Source organism: Vanessa tameamea, chromosome 17 (assembly GCF_037043105.1).
Source record: "Vanessa tameamea isolate UH-Manoa-2023 chromosome 17, ilVanTame1 primary haplotype, whole genome shotgun sequence".
NCBI lineage: Eukaryota > Metazoa > Arthropoda > Insecta > Lepidoptera > Nymphalidae > Vanessa > Vanessa tameamea.
Window position 1 is genome coordinate 5,431,706 of NC_087325.1, and position 12,891 is coordinate 5,444,596.

Here is a 12,891-nt window from a genome sequence, read left to right on the forward strand (position 1 = left end):
AGAATTGTGTGACATTTTCACTGACAGCTATAATTTTTTGTTTTAAATAAACAGTGAATGCATAATGTTATTTGAATTGTTTCATTTAACAATCTTACCAATTTTCTTTTTGATTGATGTCCTCCTAACTAATTTCAAGAAAATAGATTTATCAAATAAATACAATTCATACAAACTGTAAATATACACTAACAAGAATATAAATGAATACATACATGAATAATTATATTTATATAATCTTACATAATATGTAATATATGTAACCTTATATAAATACAATATATATGTATATACCCATAAATATATACATATAGCAATAACCTAAGAATTGAAAAAAAAATTGCTTTTTAATATTAAAGCGACAAATTAAAGGCTAAAATCATATTTTAAAAAATGACTAGTAATTGAAGGTAATGCATTCCATAGTTCAGAAGCATCAACAGTAAAGGACTTAGATTAGTAAAACGAAGTGTGGGGATAAATGGAGAGTATTTCATTTTTATCCGAGCCTGCTATTGAGTCTTAGAAGTTTGAATCGCTCTTTGAGATAGGAGTCGAAGGGAGTCGCTGGATTATAAACTACTATAAGAATTTAATCGAGAAAAGATAAAATGTGAGTATTCTTGCGAAGGCGAATTGGGAGCATTTTAAGGTTTTTTAAATTATGTGAGCATATTTCCAGACAGTATGAAAAGTACAGGATTCTATCGAGAAATTGAAGATAGATGTAATGATGGGGCTACAAGTTAAATAATAATAGAATGAAATAGAATAATCATTTTACGGCTAGTACAATCTGAAATGGTAATGAGAGAAGCAGGACTTCTGTCTTACTATAATAAATATGTATATAATGAGTGAATTGTTTAACCAATTTAAAATAAAAATAAAACGGTTAATACAAGCAGCTTATTTTTTTTTATAATATCTGCCTTTATCTAAAATGAATTAAAAAAGAAAACGGTATCTTAGAAATATTTTATTAAACTTAAATAAATGTAAATGATTGGTAAAAACATATACGCGCATAAAATTATATTTAAAGCTAGCACAGACTTACACAATATAATCATTTCTGCTTATTATTAAAAATTGCGGAAGAACTCATTTTAGTAATCTTGACAGGTTACAAAAGGCCAATTAGCACACGATTTAAATATCTGCTACTTAGCCTCATCACAATAGATGATATAAATTGTATATCACAACCATATTTTGTACAGTTGAAATTATGATAAATTTACATATGCTTATCAAATATTAACAATTATTGTAACATTGTAAAATTTAAACACATGAATATATTGTGGATTATTTAACTTTGAATCTAGTTAGGAATCTTAAATCGATGGACCAAATATATGGCACATATTCGTAAGGATACTAATACAAGTTTTAATAAATATAATTGTCATGGAGCATTTGAACATTTGATATTAGTTCCTATATAAATTATTACTTTATGATGAAATTATAATATAAAGTATTAAAAATTGTATTTTCTTTCATGCCAAAGGCATTGGAAAATCGACAGCAAAATAAATGCAAAATTCAAAAAAACGTAATTAACTGTTATTAAGAGATTCCAATCAGTCTTATTATTAAAAAAATATTTATTTTAATGAATAAATCATCAGATCAAACTAAAATTACAAGAGACATAACGTAAACATACTTAATTAAATCACTTCAGCTACTATATAACCTTTGGATTAATACAAATTCACATTTGAACTATTATTGCCTTATACACTATTTATATTTAATTGTAAAAAATCAACGCCGTGTTCCAAAAATAGCAGCACTGCATATATAAAAGTAGGTTTTCATTTCATTTATTACCAATTCCTTATATTATTTTCAAAGTATATACAGTTGTCAAAAATCGAGATCAGTACAAAAATGATATGTCAGTATTTCTTTTAAATAGTATAAAAAAAAATTTAATCACTGCAAATGTATCACAATTCTTTTTTTATTAGCACTGGTGCATAATATGGATACACGTTAATATCCTTGAATTAATCACTACATTATTTGAATAAATTGGCTGATAGTTTGTTAAATTATTTTGAAAATATTACATATTTTTATTTTGATATTACTAACAAAATATATTTTTAGACACTAAGCACTCAATAAGCTATCCAAGGACAGACAAGTAATATCTATTCTTTGATTTTTTAGTATTTGATGTAATAACTCCGTAAGGAGAAATTGTGGCTTCATTTATCATTTATAAAAGGAACCTTATTTTTTCACAACATCAAACACACACAAATTCATAAATACGAGACTCAATCATGCAGGTTATATTTTGTGTAAAAAATAGACCATATATAAATATTATTATGTATCAATATCGTGCCATATTGATTTGGATAAGTTAACAGGTCTAGTTGTTATCATTGTTTAAGATGTTTATAAAACGCTGAAGTCAATCAAAGCTAAATTTGACTTCCTCGCGAGAAGGGTCATTATTAGCCGCAACAGCTTGCAACCAGTATCGACTTATTTGACTCTCGATGGACGGAGTGCTCTCCTTGCGTACGGACGCTCGCTTTCGTTTGACCTTACTGTGTTTGGTGCGTCGACGGCCTACTTTGGTTTTCATTTCGGCTATTTTCACTGACAGTTGGCTGTCCAGGGAGTTGCGACGGGATTCGACGGAGACGTGGCGTAAGCTGATGCTTATTTGAGAGTCCTGTATGGTTTAATTTAAAAATATACATAGATATAAATTAGAAATAGTCATACCAAATTAGAAATAGTCATGAGCCGAGGTGGCCCAGTGGTTAGAACACGTGCATCTTAACCGATGATTTCGGGCTCAAACCCAGGCAAGCACCACTGAACTTTCATGTGCTTAATTTGTGTTTATAATTCATCTCGTGCTCGGCGGTGAAGGAAAACATCGTGAGGAAACCTGCATGTTTCTAATTTCAACGAAATTCTGCCACATGTGTATTCCACCAATCCGCATTGGAGCAGCGTGGTGGAATATGCTCCATACCTTCTCCTCGAAGGGAGAGGAGGCCTTAGCCCAGCAGTGGGAAATTTACAGGCTGTTAATGCAAAAAAAAAATACCAAAGTTTCATTTAATATTTCAAAAAAGTTTTTGTGGAAGGTAATCATAATCAAACACAACATATATACTAGTGCAATCAAACACCATATAAAATTGAGATCTATACTATTTCTGTATTTCCATATTTTCAATGAGAGCAAGACAAAAGTTTCTACGATATTCTGGATTATCGTACCTGCGAGTTCCGGCGGTCGGGCGTGGAGCTGAGCGAGTGGTGGTGCGCGGGCAGCACGAGCGCGTCGCGGCGCCGCACGAAGCGCGGCAGGTTGGCGGCCCACGACGACGACAGCTCGCCGCTGCGCAACCAACATGCGCTGTTAGATCGGATAAACCCTTCTATGTCTTTGCACTTGTTTACAAATTTCAATTCAAATTGTCGGATGTGTACATACTTGAATGGGAAAATGATACACGAATTATAATATAGGGACTATTTTCTAACCACTTGACAGTTTACGCACATATCGAATAACTTCTATCAGCATTCTACGAGAGGCGATATAAAACATTTCAAACAAATTAGTTATTTAAAGTCATTTAACAAGTTAGCTTAAAAATGAATCGTGACACGCTCCCTTCGCAATTACCGGACACAGGGGGTGTGAGGTTTCTGCGCGGATTTTTATCGATAGCGCCCAATCGAACAAAGTCCAGGAAGTATATCCCCCTCTAAATGAATTAAAGCAAACTGCGTGTGATTTTTATTTTGATTACATTTTCTCATTCAATATATTTGTAGTTATAGCCAATCCTACAATAATATTACAGATCATTTTGCCAAAAGCTACAGTTTTAAGATCACAATGGTATATAAATTACCTTAAATATTTATAAAAACTTACTTAGAACGACAATTATATATAAGAATTTGTTTCTAAACGTTGTTTTTGCACTAAATATATGTACCTATATAGAATACCATTGACTGCTGAGAGTAGTTAAACTTTCGCACAGATAATTGACTGTCTGTCCGTAGTGCCTAAAAAACTTTTAATAAGTCAAGACACAAATAGTATAGATAATAGTGCTCGGTATATGTATAACTTCCTACTGATGTATTAAATGTTTAAAAATAATAACAAAAGATTACAAATTTCTTTTAATTCTGATGGAGTATAGGAATCGTCACACGTGACTATGTCAATTTGAACTTTTAATTGGTCATAAATGTTTAAAATAGATACCTTTCGTGTTTGGCATCGTCGGGGTAGTCAATGGGCGACGTGTTGTCCAGACAGAAGCCCACGGGGTCCTGCCGCGAGCCGCCCAGCGAGATGGACAGGCGGCCGCGCGTGATGAACTCGTTGCGGCGCTTGTAGGCGCGCGCGATCAGCTCATGCTTGCGGGCGCGCCGGGTCATGTCCGCTTCCACTGAGCACCCGCACTTTCTGTAAGTGTAACATTTATTCTAAAATTTATTTTGACTTATCTATGTCCAATCTATATTTAAGTATACAATAATCGGAAATTATTCCACTTTTTTTAGTATGTATCATAAAAGGAGGAGAATTTAATGTGAATTATTCGTAAAGTATTGTGCTATAAATAAATACATTAAAAAATTGTGGCATATTGTATGTAATATGTGGCAGAATCCATCCTTGCCGAGCACCAAAATAATTATAATGTGATGCTTACGGAAACACGCTTTCTGTAGTCAAGAATCGTGTATTCTACAGACACCACACAACTCAACAAGTATATATAAATTATTATATATTTTTTATTTATATCATCAAGAATTTATTCCAATGGCAGGAGAAGTAAAAATAAGCAAAATCGATAATTACATATTCCATGCAATATACTAATAAGTTGCCAATACAAACAGATCTGATTAAATAAAATTTGCTAAATGATATGCCCCACTACTGAGGCAGTACATAATTTCCTTATTAATTAACTATTTATTAGGTTTACCCTATTCCAATCCAAGGAGTCGAAATAATCTTATCTGGGATTTACATCTGGAATTCGATTATAGCTCTGTTATATTATACACTGCAGTTCTTGACTAATAAATCTTTAGATATAATGCAACACTATTCCACTTTAATTTTCCATTTCATTTTTGATAATTTCATAATTATTTCAGAATTTTCATAATTAATATTATACATTAAAATCTCAGCCAATTATATAGTTTCAATTTCATAATTGTTTATATTATCTCTTCTCTTGAGGTCGGAATAGACTATAATAAATCTATTTTTAAGTTTCGATGTAAGCTTTGACTTTTAAATCGCTATTTTTCACGAATCAATAAAGAGAAATAGCACAGATTGTTTACATCTCGATCAAAGATGTCATATCGAGTCGAGGTCAGAGTATGTATCCTATCTTTACTTATGATGCAACCGCAATCCCCGCGAGTTCGCTACAAAGGCACTCACTTGGCCATGTAGCGTCGCCAGGCGGCGGCGGCGGCCGGCGTCCACGTCCACGACGCCATGAGCGCGCCGGCCGCGAAGCAGCACAGCAGGCGCAGCTGCAGCACCGACACGGACGGCCGCGCGCCCGCGCCGCACTCGCGCGCCGCGCCCTCCTTCAGCGCCTCCAGCCGGCAGCTGCGGGCGATGCGGTTACGAGATCAACTCATAGATCGATGATATCGAGGAGTGGTCGATAGAATCGCCTCCACGATCAATGGAGGAAATTAAAAATTAGCACTACATATTACAAGAATAAACAGTTTAAATGAAACTTAAAAGACACGTTGACACGATTGAGGGGAAATAATTACTGTAATACATTATCGTTGTTAAAAACGTGCTGTAGCTAAAATGTTTATTCGAAAATGGTGAAGCGCTTAGAATGACGATGCCCTCGACTAGGCCGGAACGACCGTTTCAAAGTACATCAACTTACATGATATCTTTCTTAAAGGCTTCCTTCCAAGACTCCGCGTTACGGAACTCGTAGACGTGGCAGGCGAAGGTGACGCAAATGAAGACAGCAACTAGGGCAGCGGTGAGCGAGCAGCGTGTGATAGTTTGACGAATTTTATTTGCAGCCCGAGGAGATATCACGTCCTTACTGGAGACACGCACTGCTACCAACGAAAACACACCTGAAAGCAAAGTAATTATTTTAATATTAGAGATTTGAATAAAAAAAATAGGCTTGTACCATTTAGTCATATAATAATTTATTATAAGTAGCATTGGCAAATGGGATATTTACTGATTTATTTCTTAGACATTAAACTATATCAAATTTACCTCTCAGTAAAAAATATCCTCCTAGTAGCAGAACAATGGAAAGTGGGGCCAAAAGCATAGCCGCTCTCATGGGATGGTTTACATAACCGACGAAACAAACTCCAGTCACACTATTTCCATCGACTTCTCCGAAGGCCATCGTCGTTATGGTTAGGATGAGGGGCAAAGACCAAGCCACGAGATGAAAATAGGCCGCTTTCTTGTCTATTCGGTCTTGAATTTTACCTGCGGAATATTTAAATAGCTATAAAATTGTAGTAAATATTGAAAAGAAATAAAAAACACGCGATTTTGTTTTTTTTTTGTATTATAATTTGTAGTTTGTCTCTTCTATTAGCAATTTAAGAATTCATTTGAATTCCTAGCATTCTATCAATGCGTCGCCAACCATGAAAACTAAGATGTATATGTGTATACCATTTGTAAGTGTAATTTCTTTGGTTTCATCCTTCAAACCGGAGCACAGTAATATAAAGCTATTATGGTTGTCTGTAGAATGCTCGATGATTGGTAACGTAAAATTACCTACCCAGGCGGGTAGGCACAGAACCAAACATCACTGACTTTGTTAAACCATATTGTGACATAAATGTGCAAATATCAAGCTTAAAGAAATAATTTAAATAATTAAACTCACCCAGTGCTCTAAAGCTCATGTGCCACGCGTAGGTGAATATTACAAACCAAACACAAGCTGCGATCATAAAATAATATACCTGGAAATAACATTAAGGTCAGTGTCAAGAAACTGGATTTTAAATAAACTTATCTCGTATACATAAAATTATATAGATATATAACTTACCAAAACGAAAACGACAACACAGGACAAATTTTCTTCAGCTGAAGGTTCACCTTGTCTCCGGGTCCCATCCTTTGAACAAACTATGTCGTCTCTCGATCCTACACCAAACTGCACCAACCATCTAAGGACAAAAAGAAAATGTTTTCCTCACTTCCCTATTATTTCATGTAGTGGAGATAAATATTGAATACCACTAAAAGTATTCTAAATACTGATAAAAGATCTAAACACAATCATTTATTGTTAAATTAAATAATATCCATCTAATAATATTGACTTAAACACTACGACTCCGCGCGTATTTCAGTCCAACGTACCCCATGGAAGCGACGGCGAAGCAGACGTTAATGTAGAAGATGACGAGCGCCGGGTACTTGTTGGCGCTGCGCCAGTCGATGAGGAACGTGCCCACCGTGAGCAGGTTGAGCGCCAGGCACGCGCCCGCGCCCCACGCCACCAGCCGGTGGATCTGCTGGTGCTCGTCCTCCGTGTACAGCGGGTCGCGGCACGGCAGCCCGCAGCCCGACACGCCTGCGCACCCGCCACTATTAATACACTTCTTCACTCGAGGATAACATTCATAAAAGAAACGCTTGGATTAGGGTGTCAATTGCGATTTTTTTTGTGAAATATTACATTTTTTACCCTTCAACTCAACTACAGATTGCACATACCGAAGCGACACTGAGTGTACAGCTGGTGAAGACTATCAAAATATACTATATGTTCGGAACTCAAAAGTATACCTTCATAAAAATGCAATTTCTTGTCGGTATGTATTAGGGGCGGTAGACACTTCCCCGTGGTGTTGAATTTCATCTCTCTGGCTGCATTTTCACATTTAGGCGGGAACAGAGTAGCGTTGCATTTTAAGAAAGACGGAAAGTAAGACGTGTTGTACAGTATAGAGCATGGTTCCATTGTAATTTTGCACATTTCATATGAGGGTAAATGAACCATATCTTGATCCAATATTCTTTCGCAATTCGGCATGAATGTTGCACAGAGCAAGGGTTGTATGACGGCCCAACATTTTGGCACATTTATTAATTCCCTGTACAATTCCAACTGATTCTGTATTTGGTATTGACTGTCGTAAAACGTGAGACGTACACTAGTTCTGTTATAAGGTAACTTTACTCCCAAGCACGTGGTTTTATTGAGTGGTTCACACTGAGCTCTTCTTACGCAGCTGTTGAGTTTTATCTCTCTTTCTGGAAACCATTGTGTACCCTTCTCAGATTTTATCAATTTATAATTAGGTGTCCCTTCGATTGCTTCAAGACGAACAGTAGTATTTTCGCTGGTGCCTGATGTAGTCAGAGCATTTTTATCACCGCCATTGTCGTACTGACTCGCCCAGCATAATGATATCGAAACCAACAAATACAGCCATTGGGCGATGTTCATCTGAAACAAATGATACTGTGTTGACTTTCAAATTTTTGAAGTAAATTCAGGGAGAAAAAAAAATAAAAAAATTAAACTACATTTTATTTCTTAATTTTTCTTTATTTATGTAGGTAAGGGCGATAGCAAATGAAACCCTGTGATATTTCATAAATTTATTCCTCTACAAAATTACGTAAATTAATCGAAACCACTTAACACGATGTATATTTTTAGTCCAAGGACGGAAAGGGCAGGAACGGATATTTAGCCAGTACAAATACTTAGCTGCTGTTGTATTAGACTTTAATAAAACTAACTCAATGATTTTATTGATAAAATAATCTAAGACCGACATTTAACGACCCATTATTATCCAAATGAAAAAAATAAATAAAGTATTTGTATTTCCCAAAGCCCATATCAAATATAAATAAATAATAAACATTTGTATCCTAGACCATACATTTTTTTTATAATTTACATGTAGGTATGAAATTTTTAAAATATGCATTACATAATATACAAAATAATTATACTAAAACTTGTTATAAAATGTTTTTCTTTGTGTATAATTTTCCTACCCATGCTTACATATCAGTACAAAAGATATATTGTTATACATCGAAAATAATTACATAGGAAACACCTATACTGGCTTTTTAGGCTGAAAGGGATATACCTTGGACATTTTGTTTGTATGATTTATTTAGATAACTAATTTTAACATTTTATTTTATCCCACATAAACAAAATGTTAGAGGTTCTAAAATATATATTTTTTTTTATGAATAATATCTTTATTTATTGACAGTAACAAAAAATACCAAATTCTTACTATAAGTTTGATGTCAAACGATGAGCAGGAACACTATGGAGTTTTCTGTGAAGACCTTTAACATTTGCTCCTTTTCATCAGGACTTGTGTGTTCTCTTTAAACCAGACATTACCTGTCATCAAATTAAAAATAACATAAAAAAAGTATCAATACTATAAAATATTCCATTATTGAAACTAATGAACTCACCACTTTCTCCTCATAAAGAAAAGGTACCTGTAGATAAAACTAATAATGTTTTTTTATTTTATATATATTTTTTTATTCAACTTACGGAAATAAAATACAAGCTGTAAATAAAAATTATGTACAACCTTTTTATTCACCAACACTTTTAATCTTTTACACTTAACACTCATTACCTATCATTCAATTAAATTTTCGAAAGTCAGCGCAACATGCAGTTTGAGATTTAATCTTAATTAGGTTGTTTTCCACCTCTTCTAAACTGCCTATTGGCACCAACACCTCGGCGAATCCAAGATGTGCCACGTTGAGGACCACCTCTTCGAATTATGCGACCACCAAAGCCATTCATTCCTCGACCTCTGCCTCTATCTTGGCCCCTTCCACGATCAAGCCCTCTACCTCGATGTTGACCTCTATCGGGGCCTCGGCCTCTGAAACCACCAATCCATCTCTGATTCCTTCCGTAGCTATCATTATCACCATTATCATTATCATTGTAGTTTTCCTCCTCATAATTGTTCTCATAAGACCCATCCTCATTATAATCATCATTCTCTTGGGAATATGACTGATTACTGTCATATCCACTTTCATAATGCCCTTTATTAAATCCATTGTCAGGAAAAGGTGGGCGTTGATTCATATTACCCATTGGAGGCATGTTATTCATGGGTGGCATATTGCCCATTGGAGGCATTGTACCCATTGGTGGCATACCTCCCATTGGTGGCATTCCTGGAGGAGGCATATGCATGGAGTGCATCGGAGGACCATGAGGAGGCATAGGTGGTCTCATATTCATTGGGGGTCTTAACAAACCCATCGGTGGCATTGGACCCATTGGCATCATATTATTTCTTTCAGGTCCATTGTCATAATTATTGTAATCTTCTTGATTTTGTTCACTTGTTTCCATTTCATTATCGAAGTAATCTTCTTTTTCATAATCATTCTTATCTTTATTTTCTTCATCTGCTGTTTGATTTTCATCATCATTATTTTCTTGAGTGGGATATTCAAATGGAGGGAAGTTATCATCATCAGCATCTTCTTCCAAGTGTGGCATCATGTCATCTAAATCTTCAATTTCACCTGTAGCTATATATCTTTTTAATGATATTGGACCTTCTGAAATAGCTTTTTCAAGTTTTGATCCTGGTTCTACTGGAATGAGTTTACCATAAATGAAAATAGCTGTAGGGTTAAGCTGTTGGAGTGGCACAGCACCAGCAACAGACTCCACTAAAGCTTGTGTTAAAGCTTCTGTTGCAGCATCATCTGCTGTTGGACCGTGGTTCCATTGAGCTTGGAAATTTCTTGGAATAGGTTTACTGTAAGGCACTTTCTTCACCTTCTTTTCAAATTCCATGGGAATAAATGTAGTGTCTAAGTCTAAACCTGGAATAACTTTATCCGTATCAGAAGAGAATATTTCAACTTTATCTTCAGGACCCATTCCAGGTATTGCGGCTGGTTCTTCCAAATCTTGATCGTCTTGCACTCCAGGAGGTAATGTATTAAGATTATATTTGTCTCTCATTTGATCACCTGGACGATTACGAGTCCAAAACTTTGATGTGTGATCATTAGATCCTGAACATAATATGTGACCAAGAGGATGCCATGCCATTGTCCAAACTATTGATTCATGAGCACCTTCTATACATCCCACTTCTTTGTCAGTACCTACATTCCAAAATAATATTGAACCATCAGAACCTCCAGAACAGAATAATCCCTCATGATTTGGGTGCCAAACAACACTAGATGCTTCTTTTTTGTGACCTCTAAATATTTGCAGTTCAGTTCCTAGCTTACGAATATCAAACAACTTTAACAAGTGGTCACGAGATGCGGTTATGAGCCAGTTACCATTTTCATTCCATTTTAAATCCATCACTGTAGATTTATGAGCATGAAGAGTTGATAAAGCTGTTCCAGACTTAGGATCCCATAATTTTATAGGTTGCTGATTATCTTTACTACCAGAGACAATGAGAGCTTTAGTGGGATGCCACTGTACACATTTAACATCGGCTCCATGACCTCTTAATATTCTTTCTTCCTGACATCTATAAAAATCAAATATACGCAATGTACCATCATCAGAACAAGTGACTATTTTAGCATCACTGGGACTAAAACTTATGCCTCTTACTGCTTCTTTATGGGCTTGATACATTTTAACATTGTTCATGTTACTTTGCCAATATTTGATAAAACCTGAATGATCACCAGTAACCATCCAACCTTCACCGTGAGACCAAACCATTGACCGAACTGGTGAATCATGAGCTTGCAAAATGGTTTCAAAATTAAATGTCAATCCATTCCATAAAGTAAATTCTCCAGATGAAGCTCCTGTTATCAACCTGCGTCCCTCGGGTGTCCAAGCCACAGCAAAGATTGGACATCGCATCTTATTCGTAGCAGTCTTAACAAAACGAGTCGTAACAGCATTTATTGGGTTATCAGGATAAGAAGGTGGCGGTAATAGGTCAGGAGTATACATAGCATCTGGTTGCAATGCGTGCCTGTCCCGCCAGTCTCGCTGCCAAACACGACATTCTAAAGCCTTTATTATTGCAGAATTATAATCAACCGTTTTTCGCATTACTGATTTACGCAAACGTTTACCATCAAAGTCGTCTTGAGTCATATTTAGGGGACCCTGAGGCGGGAATCGCATTTGATAGTTGAAAGGCCTAAAGTTATGGCGAATGTTGTTACGACCGGGTGGGCCCATTGGGCCACCCATGCCGGGTGGAGGCATCCCCATATTCGGAGGAGGGTTTCCAAAATCCATGTTTAAGACTTCGATACCTAATTAGAGAAATATTTTTATTACAGTTACGGTATCATCTTAATTTTAGCACTCATTTTAGGTATGCATCTATGATTTCTTACCTTGTTTTCAGAGGAGACGGTTTGACATTATACACGCTTGATTCACAACCACACTTGAAGAATAATAACTTAAGCCACTAAGATGAAAGAATATTTGGAAAATTAACACAATGTAAATAACCTAAACTATTAGAAATAGCGGAATGCTACCGAAAGTTAGACAGCCAACGAACCAAGCCAGCCATGTTTATTTCCATAGATTATAATGAGTTAAATAACATAAACAAACAACAGACTAAATATGTTAGAGGGGTTATAAAAGATTGTCGCTGGAAATCAAAAACGCTCGGCTACCTATCAAGATACCAAACAATAATTTTCGAATCTTTGACTTTCTATTTTTTTATGTGAAATAAATAAATAAATCTGTATTTATATCTCTATATGCTAAATGATCTTTGTTTGAATTAGCAAATTAAATTATAATATTGTTCTGATTCTTCCTTAGGAAA

General features: G+C 35.4%; 2 protein-coding genes across 4 annotated transcripts; both read right to left on the bottom strand.

The window, feature by feature from the left end:
- Positions 1-964: 964 nt before the first annotated feature.
- LOC113400270 (protein smoothened) lies at positions 965-12,599 on the bottom strand. Of its 3 annotated transcripts, none has more exons than XM_026639786.2 (11): positions 12,440-12,599; positions 7,862-8,525; positions 7,433-7,646; positions 7,116-7,236; positions 6,948-7,026; positions 6,311-6,535; positions 5,958-6,159; positions 5,483-5,656; positions 4,274-4,477; positions 3,265-3,385; positions 965-2,704 (listed from the first exon to the last, which is right to left on the bottom strand). In XM_026639786.2, the coding sequence occupies exons 2-11, from the start codon at positions 8,523-8,525 to the stop codon at positions 2,438-2,440; spliced, it is 2,271 nt and encodes a 756-aa protein (XP_026495571.2). In that variant the 5' UTR covers positions 12,440-12,599; the 3' UTR covers positions 965-2,437. The 3 variants fall into 3 exon arrangements, with proteins under 3 accessions (XP_026495571.2, XP_026495569.2, XP_026495570.2); XM_026639784.2 differs by having other exon boundaries at positions 3,265-3,403; XM_026639785.2 differs by lacking the exon at positions 12,440-12,599 and adding an exon at positions 9,343-9,601 and having other exon boundaries at positions 3,265-3,403.
- On the bottom strand, positions 9,635-12,617 carry LOC113400267 (pre-mRNA 3' end processing protein WDR33). Its single transcript, XM_026639782.2, has 2 exons — positions 12,440-12,617; positions 9,635-12,355 (listed from the first exon to the last, which is right to left on the bottom strand). Exon 2 carries the CDS (start codon positions 12,336-12,338, stop codon positions 9,762-9,764), a length of 2,577 nt encoding a protein of 858 aa, XP_026495567.1. The 5' UTR covers positions 12,339-12,355; positions 12,440-12,617; the 3' UTR covers positions 9,635-9,761.
- Between the last annotated feature and the right edge of the window lie 274 nt (positions 12,618-12,891).

What these genes read in the sequence shown, in the direction of transcription:
- LOC113400270 (XM_026639784.2), bottom strand. Translation starts at nt 8,525, where the DNA reads ATGAACATCGCCCAATGGCTGTATTTGTTGGTTTCGATATCATTATGC. An exon ending in GAAATTGCATTTTTATGAAG is followed by an intron (nt 7,647 to 7,861) that starts GTATACTTTTGA and finishes GCGGGTGCGCAG; the next exon opens with GCGTGTCGGGCTGCGGGCTG. An exon ending in GTGTTGTCGTTTTCGTTTTG is followed by an intron (nt 7,027 to 7,115) that starts GTAAGTTATATA and finishes TGTTATTTCCAG; the next exon opens with GTATATTATTTTATGATCGC.
- LOC113400267 (XM_026639782.2), bottom strand. Translation starts at nt 12,338, where the DNA reads ATGGATTTTGGAAACCCTCCTCCGAATATGGGGATGCCTCCACCCGGC.